At 39.7% G+C, this 23,589-nt stretch overlaps 1 protein-coding gene across 2 annotated transcripts in view; it reads right to left on the reverse strand.

Moving 5' to 3' along the window:
- The window catches only part of GLIS3 (GLIS family zinc finger 3), a 499,582-nt gene that overhangs the window by 464,886 nt on the left and 11,107 nt on the right, over nt 1–23,589 (reverse strand). For both annotated transcript variants that reach the window (XM_069576475.1, XM_069576474.1), the window contains exon 2: nt 19,658–20,144. In XM_069576475.1, the coding sequence (XP_069432576.1) occupies nt 19,658–20,045 (388 nt within the window). In that variant the 5' untranslated portion in view covers nt 20,046–20,144. The remainder of the gene's footprint in view (nt 1–19,657; nt 20,145–23,589) is intronic.

A 23,589-nucleotide genomic window follows, 5' to 3' on the forward strand; every position in this document is an offset into this window, starting at 1 on the left:
TCCCTGGGTTGAAAAGATGCTCTCGCTTTTTAAAGTTTCTCCTTTCTTCACATTTGATTGTGTTTATATGGATTCTCCTCATAATTATATGTATGTGTCAGCTCCCTAAAAGCATAAATATAAATGTATGTCCATATATGTGTGCATGGATCATAGAATGCCTAGCATTGTGCCTTGCCCTGTAAATGCTATGCTAGATTGAATTACAATCACAAATATACTGAGATTTCAGGCTGCATCTTGTTCACCTTTGACTCCCTAGTAGCTAGCATGATATCATGTTGGAAACAGAAAACATCAGTTGGTTTTTTGACAGCACTAGAAACATAAAGAAGCTCTTAAAAATACAATCAGAAGATGTAAAAAGAATTTTATTTAGAAAGACATCTATTTTGTCATATAAAGTATATATGGAGCTTACAGAAAAGGGATTTAAGAGGAAAGGCTAGAATCAAAAATATAAAGAGTACACATATGCCAAGTAGTTCAAGGGCTGCAAAAAGGAGATCCTCTTCATTCTTCACACTGTACTTCTCTACCCCCCACAAACAAGTTCTACCATAAATGATGTCTTTCTTTGTCTTAAGGTATGGACCCAATTAAAAAACAAACACCTTTGATGATTATGATACTTTTAATCAGTTGATCATCTCTTTTGCTAAAAGCAAACTTAGATTTATGTCAGTGGGTTTGGGGGACACTGCCTGATAGGAGCCATCTGGAAGTTGTGGGGACATTCTGGGTTGTTACCATTATCAGCATTCAGTGCTGAAGGGATGCCACACAATAAAAAATTATCCAAGATGATTTTCAAGTGTCTCACCAGAGGTTCATGTAGTAAAAACCTGTTAATAATCATGTGAGTTTAGAACCTAAGTCAATTTTCTTTTCATAATTCTTATTTGTACTTAATTATCTAAAATAAAATGATAGTGAAAATCAAGTGAATTATCATTTTGATAGAAATACTATGAAGTATTGTCTACCATTTCATGAAATCCTATCACTGAAAGCAAACAACTAGATATCTGAGTCACCAGTACAACAAATACAATTCTAAATCATCAGAATTATAACTAATTTCACTTTTAGGTCCAAGCTTATCTACTTCATTATGTCTTTTAGTGTAGGTGTGCTTGAATAGCTTCATATTTAAATGCAATTTATTTTATTATAAATTGTTTCCATTTTCCTTGTACTTGATAGTTATAAAATTATATCAAATTTTTAAAATTATATCCATAGGTAGACAATACTGTTCATGAATTTTGTTTGAGAATAATAAAGAAGTTAATAAAAAGTAGGGCTATGAAATGTAGGTTTAGATGGAGATGGAGGGCAGGACAAGAGAAGCAAAAGAATATCTGGTGGGAACACAACACTGAGAAGAAAGACCAGATGGGGATTGGTCCTTTCAACAAGCCACCGAGAGTATGGGGTTAATGCTTAAAGATGAAATGTCTTTGTTTAGTCCTTTTTTGCTAGGCAAAAATGTCACACCAGGGTTTCCCATAGCTTGAAGGTGTTAGTCAGATTCATGGAAGGAAAAGAGAAACTGGAGTAAGAGATACCCACATTCAAACCCTGATTCTGTCTCCTATAATTCATGTAAACTTGAGCAAATAACTTCACTTCTCTGAATGTCTGTTTCTACATTTGTAAAATGGAGGTAATAGAAAAAGGCCTTACAGTTTGGCTCTGCAGAATCTTAGAGCCTGTCACCATCTCTTCCATACCATGGGCTTTCAACAGATGTTAATTCCATGACTCAGCCATAAAAAAGAATGAAATAATGCCATTTGCAACAACATGCATGCAACTAGCGATTATCATACCAAGTGAAGTAAGTGAGAAAGAGAAAGACAAGTACCATATGTATTACATGTGGAATCTAAACTATGACACATATGAACCTATCTATGAAACAGAGACAGAATCAGGGACATATAGAATAGACTTGTGGTTGCCAAGTGGGAGGAAGGTGGGAGGGACGCGGACTGGGAGTTCGGGATTAGCAGATGCAAACCGGTATGTACAGAATGGATAAACAAAAATGCCCTACTGTATAGCACAGTGAACTATATTCACTATCCTGTGATAACCATAATAGAAAATAATATGAAAAATAATGTACAAAGATATATATAACTGAGTCACATTGCTGTAGAGCACTAATTAATATAACACAGTAATTTAACTATACTTCAATAAAAAATCAATTTAAAAATTAAAAATCTAAAAATAACCCAAAGGTTAATTCCTACCCACCTGCTCCTAGATGTTACATAATTTCTAGTGCTTCTTGAAAGAGAGAAAAGTCCAGATGATAACATGATTAGTTATCTACAGCTTTCCAGGTGGTACAGTGGTAAAGAATCCACCTGCCAATGTAGGAGATTTAAGAGACACTGGTTCAATCCCTCAGTCAGGAAGAGCCACTGGAGCAGGAAATAGCAACTTGTTTCAGTATTCTTGCCTGGAAAATTCCATGGAAAGAGGAGCCTGGTGGGCTACAGTCCATGGGGTCACAGAGTCAGACACCACTGAGAGATTGAGCACACACACACACATAACAAATTACCAGCAACTTAAAAGCTTAAAATAACATACATATATTATTATCTCAGTTTCTGTGCTTCAGGAATCTGAATATGGCTGGAGTGGGTCCTTTGTTTCAGGGTCTCTCACAAGCTTGCAACCAAACTGTCAGTGAGAGCTAGTCTCATCTGAATGTTCAACTGTGGAAGCATATACTTCAGATCTTACACAGCTCTTGGTAGAATTCACTTTCCAGACAGTTGACAGACTGAGGACTCAGTTCTTCACTGTTTTTTGGGCAGAGTCCCTTCTCTGTTACTTGCAACACGGGCCTATCCAAAATTGCAGCGTTCTTTGTCAAAGATACAAACCAAGAAGACAAATAAGAGAGTCTGCAAGCAGGACAACAGTGAAACCCTTTGTGACTTAATGATAGATGTGACATTTATCACCTTTATCATGTTTAGAAGCAAGTCCCTACATCCAGTCTATACTCAAGGAGTGGCTACTACCCAAGGGCATGAATTCCAGGAGATGGGAATGATCAAGGCCCATCTTAGATTCTGCCTGTCATTATAATGTATAGATAATTGTACAGAAATTGCTTCTATGTACGTGAGGAAATTACTTGGGCCAAATATGTAAGAAAATATACTTTCAACACCCAATCGATGTACTCCAACTTTTAAAATATTTAATTCATTGATTAATCGCATATGTTTTGTGCCTGACAGATTCCTAACAAAACTGGCATAAAACTTGCATATACGCCAAGAATATTCAAATCATGAATAAATACTCTCTTAATATATAACCCAAGGCAACAAGAAATAGCTATGCTGAAAATTTTCTAAACTGACAGCCAAACCACTTCAAATTGCTGCGTTGTTCAAGGTGATTTCAAATAGAAATCACAGGTCTGAGTATCTGAACCCTGGCAATCTTCACCTTCAATAAACTCTCAATGGAACGTAAATATAAATGCTCAACAGATCAACTATTACATGCTCTTTCTTAATTCCCACATCCAGAATTGAAAATCTAAGTACCATTAAAAAAATGAGTTACCTTATCTCTAGTGGCCTCATGAAATTAAAAGACACTTACTCCTTGGAAGAAAAGTTATGACCAACCTAGATAGCATATTCAAAAGCAGAGATATTACTTTGCCGAAAAAGGTCCGTCTAGTCAAGGCTATGGTTTTTCCAGTGGTCATGTATGGCTGTGAGAATTGGACTGTGAAGAAGGCTGAGCACCAAAGAATTGATGCTTTTGAACTGTGGTGCTGGAGAAGACTCTTGAGAGTCCCTTGGACTCTAAAGGAGATCAGCCCTGGGTGTTCTTTGGAAGGACTGATGCTGAGGCTGAAACTCCAGTACTTTGGCCACCTCATGTGAAGAGTTGACTCACTGGAAAAGACTCATGCTGAGAGGAATTGGGGACAGGAGGAGAAGGGGACGACAGAGGATGAGATGGCTGGATGGCATCACTGACTCGATAGACATGAGTTTGTGTGAACTCCAGGAGTTCACTGGAGGCCTGGCGTGCTGTGATTCATGGGGTCGCAAAGAGTCAGACATGACTGAGCGACTGAACTGAACTGAACTGAAAACTAATACAAAGTATCACAATGATAATCACAGTTTAGTAGTTTATCTTTTAAGGAGAAAAATAAATATACACAATGGAGTATTACTCAGCCATTAAAAAGAATACATTTGAATCAGTTCTAATGAGGTAGATGAAACTGGAGCCTATTATACAGAGTGAAGCAAGCCAGAAAGAAAAACACCAATACAGTATACTAACACATATATATGGAATTTAGAAAGATGGTAACGATAACCCTGTATGTGAGACAGCAAAAGAGACACAGATGTATAGAACAGTCTTTTGGACTCTGAGGGAGAGGAAGAGGGTGGGATGATTTGGGAGAATGGCTTTGAAATATGTATAATATCATATAAGAAAAGAATTGCCAGTCCAGGTTCGATGCAGGATACAGGATGCCTGGGCCTGGTGCACTGGGATGACCCAGAGGGATGGTACAGGGAAGGAGGAGGGAGGGGGATTCAGGATGGGGAACCCATGTACACCCGTGGCGGATTCATGTTGATGTATGGCAAAACCAATACAATATTGTAAAGTAATTAGCCTCCAATTAAAATAACTAAATTTACATTTTTAAAAAATAATAATTAAAAAAATTTTTTTTCTTAGAATTAACTTTTGCTGGTGGCCATACTTCCAAAATCTTCTCCCTTACTTTGGAATCATGCCAGCTAAAGAACACCATTTCTGTGATACCTTTGGAAACATCACTGTTATTTGAAACTTATCCCCAAACCACCTTTATTTAGGAGACTAAGTCCTAGGTATCACTCAGTCTACATGTTCCTTTTCTGAGTAGATGGGACCCATGTGTATTCCATGAGTCTCTCCCTAACCCAACCAGACCTGACACCAGGTGGACCAACCAGACTCTCCTTCTTTCCAAGGAACCTAAAAATGGGATAGAGAAACACTACCCAGTAGACTCACAGCACAGAAGTTCTGAGTACATGTTTAGGGCTAGGGAAGAAAGTCATGTTGAGACCATAGATATCATGATGGTTAATTTTATGGGTCAACCTAATTTGGCCATGGGGTGAACAGATATTTGGTCAAACACTATTCTGGGTATGTCTGAGAAGTATCTCTAGATGAGATTAAAATCTCAAATAGCAGACTGAGTTAAGGAGACTACCCTCCCCAATGTGGGTGGGCCTATTCCAATCAGTTGAAGGTATATACAGAACAAAAAATGAATCCTCCTGCAACCAAGGAAGAACTTTTCTTGCCTGACAGCTTTTAGCTGGGACCTTGGTATCTTGCCATCTTTGGACTCAAACTGAAACATTTACTCTGAATTTCAAGGCTGCCTGTTTTTGAACTGGACTTACATCATAGGCGTTCCTGGTTCTCAGGCCTTCTTACTTGGACTAGAACTAAACCATCAGCCCTCCTGGGTACTCAGCTTGCCAACTGCAGATTTTGGTACATCTCTGCTTACCTAATAGCAAAATGCCTTATAATAAATTGTGTGTGTATCTGTGTCTGTGTGTGTGTGCTTAGTTGCTCCGTCGTGTCCAACTCTTTTTGAGCTTTTCTGACCCTCAGTCCTAACCCCAGGACTGTAGCCTGCCAGGCTCCTTTGTCCATGGGGATTCTCCAGGCAAGAATACTGGAGTGGGTTGCCATGCCCTCCTCCAGGGGATCATCCCAACCCAGGGATCAAACCCAGGTCCCCCGTGCTGCAAGAGGATTCTTTACCACCTGAGCCACCAGGAAAGCCCATGAATACTGAAGTGGGTAGCCCATCCCTTCTCCAGGGGATCTTCCCGATCCAGGTATTGAACCATGGTCTCCCGCATTGTAAGCTGATTATTTTACCAGCTGAGCTACCAAGGAAGCCTGTAGTTCTATTTTTCTGGAGAACCCTGACTAATACAGACACCAAAAAAATAATACAGAAAAGCAATCTTCAGGAGAAGAATGAAGTAATGTTCAAAAAGAAAACACAGAGATAAAAGATCACATTGCCTAGAGAGAAGGAGTATGGAGAAGTAGCTGTTCTTATAGCCTTCAGAAGATCTGATAGTTCATCTTCTTCTGAAGTGAAGTGAAGTGAAAGTCGCTCGGTCGTGTCCGACTCCCTGTGACCCCTTGGAATGTACCCGCCAGGCCCCTCTGTCCATGGGATTTTCCAGGCAAGAACACTGGAGTGGGTTGCCATTTCATCTTCTTCTGGAGTGCCATGAAACACCCTTGGTTCCTTACAATAAATCCCTTTTTACATGAGCTAGCACAGTGGATTTCAGCTACCTGAAACCAATAAGAGGCCTCAGTAAGATACTTGGTGAATAACTGCACTTGCCAGAAATCCCTGGTCTCCAGCTTGGCCCCCATAACCTGACTCGTCCCAATAGAACATAGTAGGTTGGTTAAGACCCAAGGCACTGGGTTCAAACAGTACCTGAATTCAATTCCCAGGTTTGCCACATACTAGCCATGTGATGGCTGCTAAATTACCTCTTCAAACCTTCAATCTTAATGACACGTAGGGTTGCTACCAGGATTAAAAAGAAACTGAACTCCAGGGCCATCATGTTAGGCCTTCTGGATTGTTCTCCAATTGAATGGCCCAGCAGCTCTGCTCAGTGCAGAAGCTACCCCAGAGTAAGGGTTCAGGAAAATTAGCCATTATTGCACCTTTCTTTTTTATATCACATTGCCTACCTGATTGCCACCAAAACTACTATCTTAACCAAGTAAGGAGGAGCACTTTTAACACAAATTAACATAAGCACTTGCAAAATTTACTTGATAGTGGTTTTCTGTTTCATTTCACTGTTCTTTTCAAAATAAATATATACCAGATATTACACTAGAAATTATGTCTATTATAGTAGAAATTATGATAGATATATCTTTCAGGAAACTGTACTCAATTGCCAAGAACCTAGTCTGTTAGGGCAAACTCTGTGCTTAAAAAAGCAGAACAACATCCTATACAAGTACTTAGGGCTGTGAAGTCAGTGAGGCAGGGGCTAAAATACCCATACGTTCTTGGTCAAGTTTCTTAATCTTTCTAAGCCTCTCTTTCCTCGTGTTTTCAATGGGGATACTCCATAGAGCTGGGAAGGATTAAAGTAAAATACGTAAAGCTAAGCATAGTTATACAAAATGCTAAATAATTGATAGCTCACTTATTTTCAATTCTGTAACAACTAGAAACTAATATATTCTACACAATAATATACTAATAATCGCTCAATAGCCCCAAGAAAGAACTTTGAAAGAATAACTTAAAACAGGGCTAATCCTGTCAAGTAGGTTGAACTACTTTACATTAAAGCAGTTGAGTAAGATGCTGAGTCTTCTAAACACGATGAGACTTCCCCCTAAATGTATAGTGACACTGCCTTCATTCCAGTTCATCCAGGGTAGTCGGGCATAATTATTAATAGGGTTCCATTTCAAATGGCAACCCACTCCAGTACTCTTGCCTGGAGAATCCCATGAAGGGAGGAGCCTGGTAGGCTACAGTCCATGGGGTTGCAAAGAGTCGGACACGACTGAGCGACTTCACCTCACCTCACCTCATCTCACCTCACTTTTGAAAGTGTTCTGGTTTGGATAATAAATTATATGATTACTCTATCTAGAGTAAAATCTTTAGATGGAAGACAAGTTTAAACGCTGTTATTTCATCTCAAGGTTTGGTTATTGTGTATTAATTTTTTCTCTCTAGCTCTGAGGCAAACTGTGAAGACAGAATTTAGGGTTCTCAGCCACACAACAGGTAGCTTTTCAAACTGCCTGGACTTGGAATTTATGACTAAGCTAATGTCCATTATCTCAAAGGAAAAATCCATGAATGAATTGGTATCGAGGTGAGGCCACCCCATTCAGCAACAAGTGCTGTGGATTATGGAGATTCATGTGCTGTGCTGTGCTTAGTCAGGTCCAGCTCTTTGTGACCCCCATGGACTGTAGCCCACCAGGCTCCTCTGTCCATGGGGATTTTCCAGGCAGGAATCCTGGGGTGGGCTGCCATGCCCACCTCCAGGGGATCTTCCCAACCCAGGGATCAAACCCAGGTCTCCGCACTGCAAGCAGATTCTTTACTGTCTGAGCCACCAGTTCAGTTCAGTTCAGTCGCTCAGTCATGTCCGACTCTTTGCGACCCCACAAATCGCAGCACGCCAGGCCTCCCTGTTCATCACCATCTCCCGGAGTTCACGCAGGCTCACGTCCATCGAGTCCATGATGCCATCCAGCCATCTCATCCTGGGTCGTCCCCTTCTCCTCCTGCCCCTAGTCCCTCCCAGCATCAGAGTCTCTTCCAATGAGTCAACTCTTCTCATGAGGAAGGCCCCAAAATACTGGAGTAGGTAGCCTATCCCTTCTCCAGGGGATCTTCTCAACCCAGGAATCAAACTGGAGTCTCCTGCATTACAGGCAGATTCTTTACCAGCTGAGCTACCAGGGAAGCCCCGGTGGAGATCCATACTGCCCTTATAATAAGGGAAGGACAGTACTTTACATGTCCCTGGAAGTTGACGGAATAAAATGTATTCTCATATTTAACATCAAATTTAAGTCTCAGGAGCAAGCATCTTTTCTATTCCACAATTTCATGTGTGCCTGAGATTTCCAAACAAGTGGGTAACCACGCAGGAAACCCATGCGTGTGTTATGCTCCGAGCCCGTATCTCCGAACCGACCGAGAGAGCAAGTCCACCACAGTAATGCAAAAACAAGAAGGGAGTTTATCTCTAGCGCGCTAGGGCTCAAGTCTCATCCCACACAAGGGAATCCGACAAGAGCCCCGAACAAAGGAGTATGGCGGCTTATATACAGGCAGTTCTTTGTCTCAGTTACAGGAATAGCTGGCATTACATGATTGGCCAGGCAGGATGAGCGCATATCCTGTCTCTTTTTGGTAAACATGACTCAGGTCCTAGAGACCGTCGTTTGTTCCCTAACAGCATGCAGCTCACAAGTTGTCTGATGTTCACTTCTCCCTACACATAACCCCCAGTTCCTGCCTTCCTCAGTTCTTGACTTGTGCTTTCCATCCACTCCCAAGGACTTGATAATGAGGTTTTTGACCTTCTTCTCCCATTCTGAACCCTGCCCTTCACCTCCATCCCACTCTCAGGCCATGATGCCCAAGTTTGCTTATCATCTGCATGAAACCAAAGCCAAAGATGAGGGGTGTTTTGGACACACTCCTACTCAAAGACATGTTGCCAGGTCTGCCCTTTACCTAGACCCAGCCCATTTGGAAAGGAGCATAAGACATCACCCCCATTTTACAGATGAGGAAACTGAAGCAAGGAGGTCTAGCGGCTTGCCCAATGTCACACAGCAGCAAAGCATGAACGAGAGAGATGTGGGTCTTCTGAATTGTGCCCATGCACTTTCTCTTATATCTACACTCACGCTCAGTCGCTAAGTCCTGCCTGAGTCTTTTGTGACCCACTGCAGTCCTCCAGGCTCCTCTGTCCATGGGATTTCCAGGCAAGAATATTGGAGTGGGTTGCCATTTCCTTCTCCATCTCTTATACTAAAGCTTGTCAAATTTCAATAAGCATAACTTACAAGGACCAAAACGAAAATGCTGGATTCCTTGTCCAAAGAGCAGGAAAACAGCATTTTCCTTTCTTCTCCCATCTTTTGACTTACCATGATATTTTTTATTTGCCATTTAACACTGTGCCGCTTCCACACAGGGATACTGACAGAGTGAACACAGGCCTTAAAGTGCCCAAAGCATCACTCATGACTGAGCACATGGGGCATACGTATCTGACCTTGACCTCACCATACCAATGCTCAAGGTCCCTGCCCAGGGCACAGGGCAATAGTGGACAATGAGTGGGGCGGGGAGCCAGCGGTCATCCTGGCAAGGTGTGGAACTACCTACGTTTGAACTAAGACTTCAAGCCTGTTTCCCTCACAAGCTTCAGTGTCCCGCCAGACTTCACTCTCAAAATATAACTTCCAAGATAAAATTAGCAAGAATGTCAAGTCAGTCACCACAGAGCATTATACCCCAAGCACAGGGCACCCCTTTTGAGACAGGGCTTTGTGCAGTCACCTTTTAGCCAACCCTGTGCACATGAATCATCTAGGGATCTTATTAAAATGCAAGATCCAACTCAGTAGATCTGGGGGAGTCTTGAGACTGGGCATTTCTAACCACCTCCCAGAAGATGCTAATGCTGTTGGCCTCAGAGTATCCTTGACTAACAAGATCCTCTTCCACAAGTCTCATTTTTTAACTTGTTTATTATGTCAGGTCCAATTACAGAACTTCTATTTCTTTCATTATTCAAATAATGCAGCCATGAAAATAGGTATTAAATACAAGTCACCACCCATTATATCCTTAAAACATGACACGTTAGAAGGAGCAAATCTGTTCATGTATTTATGATATCCTCTGGCCTGGGTTTAAAGACTTCATGCTTGTACATATACTGATGTCACTCGGGTACCCATCAAGTAAAGGCTGCCTGATGCCTCCTGGGTAGACAATGCCCCCACTGCTCAGAAGGACTTGTTGTTGAAAACTGTCATGTACAATTTTCTAAAGCAGGAGCAAGGGCCCATAGCCTCAGCTCATGGATAGAAATGACCACTGAACAGTTTTGAGTTTATAAAGGTATACTATTTCAGAAATAGCAGTAACCTTTGATGCTAATGGACAAAATGGGCAAGATTTCTCGGCACTCTTCTAACAGGAGCTCCCAGACTGCAGAGTGCTGTTCAGTGTTAATCCATGCAGCACACGAAAAATGAGATCTCTAGGAAAATGAGCCTCAGTCTCTTCATCCCTAAAATCGGACCAGTTACACTTACCTTACCCTATGGGATGATGCCTTTGATCAAATCATACAAAATGGTCACAATGAAAGGTTATGAACTACAAAGTACCGTACAAATCCAAAGTTATTGTAGTTTAGGGACTTCCTTGGTAGTCCAGTGGTTAAGACTCCATGCTCCCGACACAAGGGGCTCAGGTTTGATTCCTGGTCAGGGAACTAGACCTCACATGCCACAACGAAAGATCTCTCATGTAGCAACAAAAATCCCGCACACTGCCACTAAAACCCAGTGCAGATAAATTAAAAAAGAAAAAAAAAGTGGTTGCTATTCAACAGCTTTAGAAAATGATGTGGGTAACTAACAAATGTAACATTTCAACTTCATGTCCCATAGCATTTGAGGCATATGTAGAGGGCAGGGGTGTTAAATGGAATATTCTTTTAAAGGTAGAATGTTACGAGACTGACAAACCACTTTTACAACTGGAACAAATCGTGTCTGCCATTCAGTAATACTTGGAAATCCATCATCAATTTGACTTATATCCAGCATCAATAAATCACACAAAGTGAACCCTGTGCAGCCCAAAGAGCAAACAAAACTAAACACTGTGTTTCACCTGCCTTTTTGGCAAGACAAAATGAAAATTCTGGTCACTTCAACTGAAATAAAGCCTTTGGTCTCTGACTGGTTTGGTTATTTTTGGAATCTTTTATGGAATATTAACTTTAATTGCTCTAATTCCGCAGGAAGCCACACTGGAAGTGAAAGGAAATATAACTGATTAAAAAGCAGAAGTGAGGGGGAAAAAAGTAACCACATATTTTGCCCCAACTTTCTTAAACTAATATATCAACTATAACTCTTCAAAAATGTGGGATCCCCAGTTGCTATTCTTGCCCCAATTCTAACATGACTACATTTAACATGCTTCACCCATTGATGTTAGCAGGTCTTTCTATTGTCTGTTATTTTACCAGGGATCAACATAAGTGAAGCAATGATATAGGAAAGTAGCTTTTTAAATCAGTGGCAGACTTTAAAATTTCTGATATAGCAGTGAGAGAAAAATATGAAGCTTGTTGATCCACTAAGAAATTAAGCTCTAACCTAAGCTCCAGATCATAACAAATTGAATTAGTAAACCATGGACAATAAAAATAAAACTTGATGTAGTATTTAAAATACACTAGTTTTTAGACCTCCCAGGCTCACACAACACATTTTCTTAGACGAGGTCTTTATAAGAGACACCAACCTTAAGTGACACAAAAGAAGTTTAAAGTTCCAATTAGTTTGGTGTCCTCTGTTGATATTATTTTGCTTTTTCTGACCAACAATAATGAATAACCCACAAGCACTAATTAATAACTAACTCCCTTTGTCTCCAAGGACAGCAGAGCCCAACAAGAAATGTCAGAGGCCCTGAAGTAAAAGAAAAAACCTTTACAATGAAAATCTTTCCAATTATATAGTCCTAGGGCTACTGCGAACTGTCTTAAGTATTTAAATAGCTGTGTCAAACACACTTATAGTGAGGATCATAAAACCAATTTCCCAGATGCTTTGAAAAATGCATTTCTCCCAGTCTAATTACAGTCTGTAACTGTTAAGAAGAAAGCAGCGAGAAACACCACTATTGGGATTCTCTACTCACCAATTATAGGAGGGTCAGAAAGCTGCCAGCTGCAGAATGTCCTCCACACTCAGTGAAAAGATCAATATAAAAATTCTTATTTCAACACATTAAAATTTAATTTTTAATTACCGTAAGCAATCATTTTTTAAACAAATTTATATATCTTAGAAACACAAAGCTAAATTTTTCTTAGTTGTAGTACACAGAAAATAAAAATATACCCATGTTCCTGAGAATCAGCGTTCTCACTGACAGCTTTGCAATGAGGAAATGTGAGGAAGAACTCTGTAATGTTATATTTTAACTGGAACTCATTACCTTGTTCTGGTGTATTTCCTCACTCTGTCCATAGAAAGGACCTAGAAGCAATGATATCCCAGAGCCAATAAGAATACCTTCTCATCCAATTTCCCAAATATTATTTCCCATTAAAAGGAACCTTAACTTTTGGGGAAAATGGTTGATTCCAGGTCTGGGGCAGGGAAGTACAAGCGATAATAGAATATTTTGTGTCTCAAAGTAAGGAAGAACTTAATGGGAACATGTCAAAAGGACATAAGAACTGACCTGAAGGGGCTTCCATTGGTCAAATCTGGGACAGTTTGACCATCAGAAAAAATAGTGATGGAAATGGGTTATAGCACAGTGAATTGTTTAAAAGAATAAATGAATCTGCAGTGACACTTAAAGAGAAGGGAGAGAAGTTCTCCTTTCCAGAAGACCAGCTAATAAATATAGAAGGAATGACAAAATCAGAAAGTAACCTTTATGCAATCAGCAACATAATGACTGATTCAGACAAAGATCATCAACAGATCCTATGAAAGGTTATTAAAGATATTCACATACGATTATTTGTTAATTTTGAAAAGTGTCCTTTACAATATAGAGGTCTAGTGACACCACCTTAGACAGACAACCAAAAGCAGCATTACAAATACTGGGACAAATGACCATTTAGTGCTTCCTGATATAACACAATGGGTGGTGCACAAATCACCTATGTAGTATTCTTGCCAAAAATGTTTAATCTGGCCCCGATTAAGATAAAATGACTAGACTGATCAGGTTGTGAGACAAGACAGCTGACCTGAACTTTTAAAAAATATTAACACATTTTTGTCATGAAAAACACAAAAAAAGTCAGGGAGAGTAAGTAGGTCATTCTAGATTAAAGGACACCAAAGAAACATGACAACCAAATATAACCCAAATGCAGTGGATGATCTTTTATTAGATCCTGCTGCTAAGTTGCTTCAGTCGTGTCCGACTCTGTGCAACCCCCATAGATGGCAGCCCACCAGGCTCCGCCGTCCCTGGGATTCTCCAGGCAAGAACACTAGAGTAGGTTGCCATTTCTTTCTCCAATGCATGAAAGTGAAAAGTGAAAGTGAAGTCGCTCAGTTGTGTCCGACTCTTCGCAACCCCATGGACTGCAGCCTACCAGGCTCCTCGGTCCATGGATTTTCCAGGCAAGAGTACTGGAGTGGGGTGCCATTGCCTTCTCCGTTACTAGATCCTAGATTTTTTTTTTTAATGGCTACAAATAAGACTGGATTATAAGGGGGGGGAGTAATACCTTATATTATAAATCATGATTAAGTAAAATAAAATACATAATCTGAATGTGAACTATATTTTAAGATATAACTGTTTATAAGTAATGCTGTTGTATCAAAGCTAAATTTCTTGGTTATGATTAACGTATTTTACGTATATAGCATGAAAGAGACCTGCTTAGGAATTTGGGAGTAAAGGGTCACAAGGTCTGCAGCTTACTTCCAAGTATTTCAGCTTACTTTATAGTAAGTAAAGATGGCAAACGCCAAAAAGTAAACTACAATAGAAGGTAACACAAAATGAAATGGAAAAAAAATCCAACTTTTAAAGAAAGATATTTAGGAATGAAGAATATGTTTTATTTAAGGGATTAGTTACCTACAAATGGAAGTAGTTGAATGCAGCTTCTGGAAAAGCCAGTGAAAGGAGGTAGATTCCAAGGGAGTAGAACCTTTTGTCTTTTCTAACAAAGACAGTTATGATCATGGGCCTGTCTTCCTCGAGCTTGTAACCATTAACGGCAGTCACCCACCCTTAACTGCTCTTTCTGTGGGAAAAATGAACTCCTATGACAGAGGTTCCCAGATGCTCTCAGTTCATGGAATTCTTAGTGTCTCAGTAAATTTTTCATGGTGCCCCTAGGCCAAAAGGAACATCTAACAGTTCTGTTTATTAAGTAGTTAGGTGTCAATAACTTAATAGTATTTATGTACTAATAACATTATCTGTTTGAAAAAATAACAAATTTTAAAAATCATTTTTATTTCATTTTTAAATAACCACAATTATTAATGGGATGTGCATTTCAATCATGCCTTCTACTACTTCTCAAATCTTGGAATCAGATTGAACATCACCACCTTCACCTCCTATTCCATACTGATTTTCATTGAGCACCTGCATTTGTTATTGTTGTAAAATATATGTAACATAAAATGTCCCATTTTAACCATTTTTAAGTGTACAGTTTAGTGGTTTTAACTATATTCACACTGTTGTACAACCATCACCAACACCTATCTCCAGAACTTTTTCAACTTCCCAAACTGAAACCCTGTACCCATTAGTTAATAACTCCTCATTCTCTCCTTCCCTGATCCACAGTAACCACCATTCTACTTTCTGTCTCTATGAATTTAATTATTGTAGGAATCTCATATAAGAAGAATCATACAATATTTGTCCTTCTTTGTCAGGCATATTTCATTAGCATAATGTCTTAAAGGTTTATCCATATTATAGCATATGTCATATTTCCTTCCATTTGAAGACTGAATAATATTCCACTGTATAAATATGACTATATCTGCTGCAGTCCATAGGGTCGCAAAGAGTCAGACACGACTGAGCGACTAAACTGAACTGATAGATAAGACATATTTTGTTTACCCATTCATCTACCCTGATGGACACCTGGGTTACTTCTACCTTTAGCTATTGTGAAAAATGTTGCTCTGAACATGGATGTACAAACTACTTGCTTTTCTTAACCACAACTACCAATTATGTAGTTTCTCAAAGTTACGATATCATCAAAAAGAACATACCACAATCTAATGTTAAAACTGTGAACCTCCTCAAACTAGTGGTTTGCCTGCAGGGACACCACAGATCCCATGTTTCCTTCAAAATTTAAAACATCTCATAGCTCTCTCTGAGTCTCCTGTGGTACCCCAGCGCACCTGGCACACTATTCGGAAATCAATGTTAAATCCATGGCTATTTGAGTTTTCATAGGAACAGAACTCAATCCTTAAGTAACATAAACATTACAATCAAATTTATATTTCTCCTGAGGCTCCAACTGGAAATTTTTGAGTCTTCAAGTCAGATGTTTGTCTGTATGACAATCCCTAAGTAACTTATTCTATTGGCAATGTACAGAAAGATATATAAATACACCTCCTATTGGTTCTGTGTCTCTGAAAAACTCTAACACACCCACAGAGTCACAAGTTCTTTGGCGCTTATCCTTCTGGATCATGACATTGTCAACAGTGCACGGGAAAACAGTGGCAAAATCAGGGAGAGATGTCAGTCTCAAGCTTATCACATCAACCCTGAGGTTAAATCCTTCCACAGATTGTCAGTACCCTCAAGATAGATCCAAACTCCTTAGTGTGTCACTCATGACCCTTCACCTGGTTGCTGCTTATTCTTTTCCAGCCTCATCTCTTACCCAGGTCTCCACACCTCCCCTCAATGTGAAACCAGATGGAAGTCTATGAAATGGACTATGGTCTCTCCCCTCCAGGTTTTGAGGGTGCTTTTCTCTCTACCCAGAGCAAATTCCGGATAGTCCCTGCCCCTTCACAGGCACGTGCATGCGTACACACACACACACACACACACAGAGGACATACTCTTCTGTGATTGTAAAGTTAGTCCCTCATTCTTTAGGCATCTGCCCAAATCTCCTACTCTTTTCCCAGATCCACCTTCCAAGCTCAGGCTGGGAACCCCTTCAAATGTTGCCCTATCACCCTGAGTGTATGTCTACCACAGCCTCAGCCATGCTTTATTTTAACTGTTCATTTACTTTTCTAAATTCTCAACTCCCTAAGGCCAGAACTATGTTTAATTGGCTATCACATCCCTAAAATTCATTTAAGAAGGCCTTCTTATCTCTCCTTGCTGTTCTCTGGAATTTTGCTTTTAGTTGTGTATCTTCCCCTTTCTCCCTTGCCTGTCACTTCTCTTCTTTTCTCATTTATTTGTGAAGCCTCCTCAGACAACCACTTTGCTTTCTTGTATTTCTTTTTCTCTGCGATGGTTTTGGTCACTGCCTCCTGTACAATGTCATGAACCTCCGTCCATAGTTCTTCAGACATTCTGTCTACCAGATCTAATTCCTTGAATCTATTCATCACTTCCACTGTATAGTGATAAGTGATTTGATTTAGGTCATACCTGAACGGCCTAGCGGTTTTTCCTACTTTCTTCACTTTTAAGTCTGGATTTTGCAATAATGAGTTCATGATCTAAGCCACAGTCATCTCTAAAGGAAATCAATCCCAAATATTCATTGGAAGGACTTATGCTGAAGCTGAAGCTACAATACTTTGACCACCAGGTGCAAAAAGCCAACTGATTAGAAAAGACCCTGATGCTGGGAAAGATAGAAGGCAAAAGGAGAAGGGGGTGGCAGAGGACGAGATGGTTACATAGCACCACCGACTCAATGGACATGAATTTGAGCAAACCCTGGGAGATAGCGGAGGACAGAGGAGCTTGGCATGCTGCAGTCCCTGGGGTCTCAAAGAGTTGGACACAACTTAGCGACTGAACAGCAACAAATCCCCCAAACAGTAGCTCACCCATAACATATGCTTAATAATTATTTATAGAACAAATAACTCGATGAAGTTCAATCAGTTCCAGATCGCCATTCTCAGCTATTGGCTTAGTTCAGAAACTGTCAACCAAGATTTGAGGGGGACACAATCAGCCACTCCTGGTAACATCCGGGCCACTAGTGGCATCCAACCTGTAAGGTGAGGGAGAATAATAGTTGTCCTCAACTCCTTACCCATGTCCCTGCATGCCCTAATCATGCAGATCTAGAAAAGGCACTGCAAGCTTGGAAGCTAAGCAAGGACCCAGAAAATCAAAAAGAGGAGAATCAGGAAGCAGTGCTAATTTTTACATGAGTTCCATGATGAACTGCCCTGAGAGTTTGTTATTCCTTAAGTACCTGAAACATTTTTTTATCAACTATGACTATAATTATAAACACACCTAGTCACTATCAAAGTAATATTCCCAAACTTCTTATTGCCTGACAAGGCTTAAGTTACTTATTTTTTTCTAGACTTTAATTCCTTTGTCATTTATTCAACAATAGCATACAACTCAGGAGTGTTGTGAGGAATAACTGAGATTATGTACTGGAAAGCACTTAACACAATGCCTAACACATGCTAAGTTATTATATAATAAGTACAAGTTTTTAATATTATCACCACTATTTCCTGCAAGTCAGGATTTCAAACACAAATATATGTAAAAGCAAGCTACAGTTCACTAGTCAAGCATGAGCTAAAAAATTGTACTGGGCCTCAGCCCCTGTAAATACAAACACATGAGCTTGACATTAAGAAACTTAGCTTGCCATGTCAGGAACACAGCAACCTAACAATGACAGAGCTATTTTGGATGCAGCCCCCAGGGAAAATTTTCCTGTACGTACACTGGATATCAGTTAGCTCTGAGAAATAAGACAATTCAAAACAAACCTAGACCAAAATAAATAAGTAAAAAAGAAAAGGAAAAAAGTTACACATATGTTTAGGTTTTTTAGTCTATCCATTTATATCAACTTCTCCATACTCAGAAATACATAGACACTAAAACAAGCAACTTTTGGGTTACCTGCCTGATATAAAGCATTATTCATCATAACTGGCTAAGTCATGAGCTAACTAGGTAAACAGCCACTTACAAGGCTGCTAGTAATTTTATTTGGGGGTATAAACACGTGGAGGAGGAAATGGAAATCCACTCCAGTATTCTTGCTTGGAAAATCCCATGGACAGAGGAGCCTGGCAGGCTTCAGTCCACAGCGTTGGGAAGAGTAAGACATGACTGAGAACGCACACACATAAACACTGAGTATAGGCATTTAAAACGAAATGGTAAAAATACCCAGAGGAAAATATAATCATGCTCTTCTATATAACAAAGCTATGTTTTATATAATATACATGCTCCTTTTTCTAGCCCCGATACACATATCATTAGCAATATAACCTCGTTAACGCAGTATCAGTTTCTAGACAGAGCAAGTCATTCAAATCATTTGTTATTCTCTGACAATTATTCTTAATTCAAAATCTATGGTAAAAAAAAAAAAACTATGGTAATTCAAAACCTACTGAATTGGAAGCATTCTCTCTGCACTCATCTCTCTCAAATTGGCAAGTTTTTCTAGTTCTCCACAAGCACAGACATACATCTTTTCAATATACTTTTCTAGCTGCTTTCTCTATTGTCACCAGCTATGTTATAAAGATTATAGGTTTTGCTCTAAGAATATCTTTTTATCATTTTTTGTACTTGTCCCTCATTTTATTGGCTATTAAAATTTCTCCACTTTAAATCCTTTTCCTTCCAAACATCACCTTTCTTCTAGCATCCAACTAACATAATGACAGCTGCAGTCAGCCGTCTCCTCCATGGCCTGCAGAATCTAGCTCCTGGTAAGACAAGATGGAGCTCTGTGCATCCAGGGGGCAAGGTCTTGCTAAACATGCTCTTGGTTTCCTCTATGACACTTATGCTACCTCCCTGTTTCCAATCTTTCCATCTCTTCTTCAGCCCTGTTTCACAGTCCATGAAACAGTACATCTACCACTGTGGTGCCCTCGTCCTCACACAAATGTACACATTCACATCCTTTCCTAGGAAGCTACATAGCATTATGAGACTTTGAGCCTGACACTGAATCATGTATTTTTCCATAGGATTTGCTTTCAGAGAAGAGACAAGGGAGAGAAAAACAACAGTGTCCACTTTTAAAAGATCCCAGAAAGACAATCCTACCTTTCCCAGAATTTGGAGGAAAGGGGCTTCCAAACTCCGGCTGCTTTGGCTTTACCGTGTGTGGCCCTGACACGCCTCCAGCCTGGGTGACCTGGAAACGTGGCTTCCCACTGGTGAGCACTTGTCTGCTGGGGCTCAAGGCAGGCAGATGGATGGGGCTCTCATTCATGTTGCTCTGAGGAGCCATCCCTCCTCCTGAGGGCATCTTGAGATGGAGGTTGTTAGCAAGGCTTCCAATGGCAGAGCTTGTTGTGCTGCCACAGGATGAGGGGCCAGGAGTCCCCGAATGGGCTTGAATGGGAGGGATGTGTTGGCCACTGACCATCCCAGGCCCCTGTGGGGTTCCTGATGTCCGGTGGAGATTCATGCTGCATGACCTTCCATTCATTCTGAAAAAACCTGTAGTCAGGTTGGTCAAATATCCAATGACACTAATGATTCCTTTCAGGCAAAGTCCAATAAGTTATCCATGGTGTGGTTTATTAGCCTGTTTAAAAAAATAAATGCAGGCATTTTTAAAAGTAAAAAGGAAAATAAGTTACAATGAGCTTTCAACCTGTGTAGCATTCATATCAGGAAGCACTCAGCAAAACGGTCTTTTATGTAGAACATGGTTATCAAATACATGGTTCATTGGCAGGCACTCTCCCCTCCTGCATTCATGGTGGACATGGATTATGGATCACTGCATTGTTTTGTTTTGTTTGCCACTGAACTGTTCTCAATACAGTGCTCTTGGCAACTATAACCAATCTACTGGTGCCAGCTCGCAAAATGAAACTTATTTTGCTCCATAGAGGATCTGTCTGTACTAGCTCACATTTGTTATGGTGCATCCTGGGAAACCCAAATGCATCACCATCATGAGCTGTAAGACTACTGCTCAAAGGTTTCCAGTAAACAAACAGAAAGATGATATAAACTCTAAATGAGATTGTGAGGACATTAACAAGCAATTTTTTCATGGTCCCTAGATTAACAAAAGATTTTTTTAAATAGGCATGGTACTTTCATAAAGGTTTCACATATCTAAATATTTACAGCAGCATTAGAGTCTTAGTTCTATGTTGATCCCGAGTTTATGGGGATGAAAATATAATCAACATCACAATACTCTCACCTTTCAGTAAGATCCTAGAAAAGGATAAGGCTGTGTGAGATGCTTTACAGAGAACATAAGGACGAAACAACCCTTCTCAAGGTGAGTATGCTCACCATGTACCATGCACAGTAAACTGACAGCAGTTCCACGAAGCTTCCATCTGCCGTCCGGCCACCCCCTTTCTCAAGTAGCAGAGGGAGAACCAAAAGTAGTGATGTGGCCACAGGACATCATCATCCATCCGTGCGTCACTACTCCCTGGTTACAAATCATTCAGAAAGGCTTTTTCCTCTCTTGATCTATAGTTCCCTAATGTATGTCTTGCCATGACTAAGGACTAAGTGCCACTACTCCAAATAAATGACAGACTCAGTGGCAATTTGAATTCTTTTAAGTAAACGTGACAGTCATGGGAAGAAGCCGTTGGACAAACAAGAAATACAGACTGGGTGCAAAGTAGTAATGGCCAGATATCCTCAACTGGATGAGTCTTCCTTTTTCCTATGGTCCACTCAATGTCTTAGATGAATATTTCCAACTCACCTCCCAAAAGAATGCCCCATAAATCATCAAGCACAGGATATCAACCATGGTAACCTTTTTGTGAGGAGGTTTTCTTTTTTCTTTATCATTTTAGAAAATCAGAAATACAGGTATCCTTTGCTTTTCAAAAGTTCACTTTATGCCACATCACTTTCAGAAGATTTATCTTAGTAACCATTTTCACTAACCAAAAGAAATTTGAGGAGGGATTTTCATTCTTGAGAAAACAAAGCGAAAAACAAAAACGTGGTTCAGCATTTGTTCTGCAGGGGGCTATTACAGAGGCAGTCCTCATCCCGAGCAGTGAGGTCGGCAGCATCAAGCTCCTTTCCCTAGGAACAATACTCAGCATCTCAACTTCAAGCCTCCATAGCATCAGACTGTGTCTGTGAGCATCTGCACTTTATCTCAATTTATTTTGTACATCCCTTAGCAACATGTATCCTAAGAAATTGCTTCTTAACTTTATGCCATTTCAGCTGACCTATGACCACTTCACTTTCAGATAGCAGAGGAAATCTGTAGTATTTAATTTTCAAGCCAAGCACTCACTGTGCCTTCTGCTAAGTTGACTGTATATGTCCATGTATTGAGGAACTTCTAAGGTTACCAACAATATAAATCTAGAATGCTTTCTTTAACTTTATCAAGTCTCCATTCTACTAATAATTCTATCAGTCTGCCACATTTAATACTGGCACGCCATCTAGTCCTCAGAAACAATCCTAGGTCTCATTCCTCTTTCCCTCCACTACAGTAGCCAAGAAGGGACAAATAAATGCAATGCAGATTATTCAAACCTGCATCATTTGTTTATGAAACAATAAGAAATAACCCTGTATCAGACTGGTTGTAAGATTTTTTTTTTAATGCTGGAAAAATCCCAATGCCTTTTCTGCTTTTCTACCCATTTAGAAGAACTCAACTGTATTACCAGCTGGTCTGCTGATTCATTGGTTGATTGTGGGCAAGAGTCATTTAATGTCTCTGTGCTTTGCCAGATGATATTGGCCATCTATTTTCCACTCATTGATAAAATAGTGTTTTCTGAAGCACTTTGAACCCTACACAAGAAAGCACTTTTTCAGCACCAATCAAAAAAAAGGCAAAATAAATATATTGTATTGGTGATTTGTTGAAAATGAGAATTATACAACATGACAGGAAATATGAGTCACTAAGACCACGGTCCAAGTGACAAGTGTCTGCAGATCTGCAGACTGTGCCCATTTCCAGGTTTTTAAAAACAAAGGAGTTGGTTCTGGCAGTAAGATCATATACAAGCAGGAATTCTCATCAAAAATGTGGATGAAAACATGTAAGTAAGTACTAAACCATTAAGAAGGTGAGTTAGTAAGAGGAAAAATTATTAAAGCACTAAGAACTTAGTTATAAGAACTCAAACTCGCTTGAATATTTTATTTTTATTTTTTATAAATCACACTCCTGTTTTAAATAGCTTTAGGGTGAAAGTAAAAACAACAACAAAAAATGTACTTAAATTTTATTACTAAAAAAGCAACAGCCAGAAAGTAAAGTGATTAATACCATAAAGAAAAACCAATAGGTCAATGTTGTGTGAGCTGAGAAAAACCAGCCTCAAGACAAAAATAAAATAAACTGTATGAAAAACATGCCAAATAATCCAGTTCTCACATTAATTATAAAAGCAGATTTTTCAAACATTAGATACCAGAATTTAAAAATCAATTTGTTTATTCACATTATATAGTATTCTATGTGCTTTTTGGCTAGGTTATATGATCATGTGTAATTTTGAGCCTACTTGGTAACAAAAGAGGAATAAACGACTAACTTGTAAGAAAGACCCATCCTCACTGAGTCAGAGTGAACAGCATTCCCAACGAGAATTTAGGAGACCTGAGTTTTACTTGTGGCAAACCATGTATAACTTCTCTGGACAGTTTTTCATCCACAAAAGATGAAGAATTTGGTGATAATCACTTGAAATCTTGTTCTTTCAGATAATTAAGAAAAGGAAGATTATAGAAAGTACTCATTAACTATGAAGAAGGATAAATATGTAGTTTTTAAAAACATGTCTGTTTTTGGCTGTGCTGGGTGTTGGTTATTGCTCGAGCTTTCTCTAGTTGTGGTGAGTGGGGGCTTCTCATTGTGGTGGCTTCTCTGTTTGCAGAGCAGGGGCTCCAGGTCGCACAGGCCTCAGTAGTTGCCGTTCTCAGGCTCTAGACCATGGGCCCACTAGTTGTTGCCCATAGGCTGAGTTACCCTGAGCCATGTGGGATCTTCCCGGACCAGGGATCAA

Source organism: Ovis canadensis, chromosome 2 (genome assembly GCF_042477335.2).
Source record: "Ovis canadensis isolate MfBH-ARS-UI-01 breed Bighorn chromosome 2, ARS-UI_OviCan_v2, whole genome shotgun sequence".
In the NCBI taxonomy this organism is placed as follows: Eukaryota; Metazoa; Chordata; class Mammalia; order Artiodactyla; family Bovidae; genus Ovis; species Ovis canadensis.